At 45.2% G+C, this 1661-nt stretch overlaps 1 protein-coding gene across 1 annotated transcript in view; it reads right to left on the bottom strand.

Annotated features, from left to right (window-relative positions):
* Positions 1-1224: 1224 nt before the first annotated feature.
* RPTOR (regulatory associated protein of MTOR complex 1) overlaps positions 1225-1661 on the bottom strand; it is a 158894-nt gene continuing 158457 nt past the window's right edge. The window contains exon 34 of the mRNA XM_018566513.1: positions 1225-1483. Coding sequence (XP_018422015.1) covers positions 1415-1483 — 69 coding nt within the window. The 3' untranslated portion in view covers positions 1225-1414. The remainder of the gene's footprint in view (positions 1484-1661) is intronic.

Below are 1661 nucleotides of genomic sequence, written 5' to 3'. Positions count from 1 at the left end.
CAACAACAAACCCCCCTCCTCAGAACCTTCCCTTCTTTTTTTTTTTTAAAACTATAGATTTTCGTTAAAATATTGTAAACATCAATACCCAACGTAGAATAGAAGACTTCATTAACGCGATGGTTAGACTCCGGCCATTGTTGGGTGACTCAGGTCTTCCCTTCGTAGGCCCGAAAAACGTTCCGTATAAGAGGTTAAGTAAAACTCGATGAGAATATAGGACCGGTACCGGGCAGTTTATTGGGTTTGGGTTTTTTTTTTTTTTTCCATTCCTTACGCTGCAAAGTTTTTCCAGAAGTTATAAAACACGCACCTTGTGGAAAGCTGATTCGCAGGGTTCCCGGCTAAAAAATACAACATGAGTCGGCTCTGGAGCGCTCTGCTGACTGGGTAGGGGGCAAATTCTGCAACACACTGTGTTAATATAACACATACGGAGGAAGTATACGTTTACTCAGTGGTATAGAATGGAACTCGGGGTGAAATGCTCCGTGTTTTGGTCAAAAAAAAAAGTTTGCACATTGAGCTTTCTTGAATGGTGACTTGTCCCCGAGTACGGCCCTTAGGGAGGGCCCTACTAAAATGCAAAGTGGCGGATCGTATAAGCATCAGTCTTTATTGAAGTCATGGCCGTGTCTACTCTACAAAGGTGTCTTATCAAAAGTGGGCATTTGTTATTGCCAAGGAATTTGGTGGCGGGGGAGACGTGCTAATGTAACCAACCTTGAAAAAAACCGGTTGTCGGATAAGCGGAAGAAGAGAGAATTTGTCACCACGTGGCAGCCGAACATGAAAATATGTCTCTGCGGGAAAACGAGGCTCTCAAAATTCTGGTGCTGACTGCAGAATCCGCCAGTTCTAGTCCCACTGCAGCCACAAAAGTTCCCGACTTCGTTTTGTCTTCTTCGCTGGTCATCCAGGAGGTTTCTGCAACCATCACTCCAGGTTTTTTGTGGCTACGACCCCCTATATACGGGAAATCACATTGCGTGGTCTATTTGCAAGACGGCAAAATGAAACTTTTCCTTCCAAGTAGATAAGATGGGCCGATAAAGCTTCATGTGTAGATACTGGGAGACAGTTATTTGGGTATAGAGCCTACCGATCCATCCTGGGCGCCCCCCTTTCCATTCCAACAATCTTTGGGGGGGCTTCATGGACTAAGCTCCATCAAGACACGAGGATGTCCAGAGTGAGCTACTATAGCAGCAGGGAGGTATGCACAGAGGATGCAGAGGGGGTGGGGGGGGGAAACCTAGCACGTGAATGTTGCTGGTTCGTTAAAGCAATCCATTCTCAGAGGTTTCTTCAAGTTCTGAAAAGCAGCTATCGAATGCCAATGCACAAGGCCATCCCTTCACGTCAGAACGGGGAAAGACCGGAAGTCGAGCGACCGCACTCCGTGTCTCAGTGGCTATCTCACTCGTTTGTCAACCGAATATATAGACATGTAGTAATCGTTGCTGCCAACGGCTAAGTGAGGCTGGAGGAGGAAGAAAGGAGGACAAACTGATTAACATTTACAGTGATATACAGAATTATTCTCATGTCTACCGCAACCAGCGGGTGAAAAGTTTTCGGCTCTACAGATATGATTAATATACAGAGCCTTGTGCATTAGGTACATATTAAAAAAAAAAAAACAAGAAAAACCCACTATC

This window comes from Nanorana parkeri, unplaced genomic scaffold (genome assembly GCF_000935625.1).
Source record: "Nanorana parkeri isolate BGI_ZX_2015 unplaced genomic scaffold, ASM93562v1 scaffold954, whole genome shotgun sequence".
In the NCBI taxonomy this organism is placed as follows: domain Eukaryota; kingdom Metazoa; phylum Chordata; class Amphibia; order Anura; family Dicroglossidae; genus Nanorana; species Nanorana parkeri.
The sequence above is the reverse complement of the archived record's forward strand: the minus strand, read 5'-3'. Positions and strand labels throughout refer to the sequence as shown.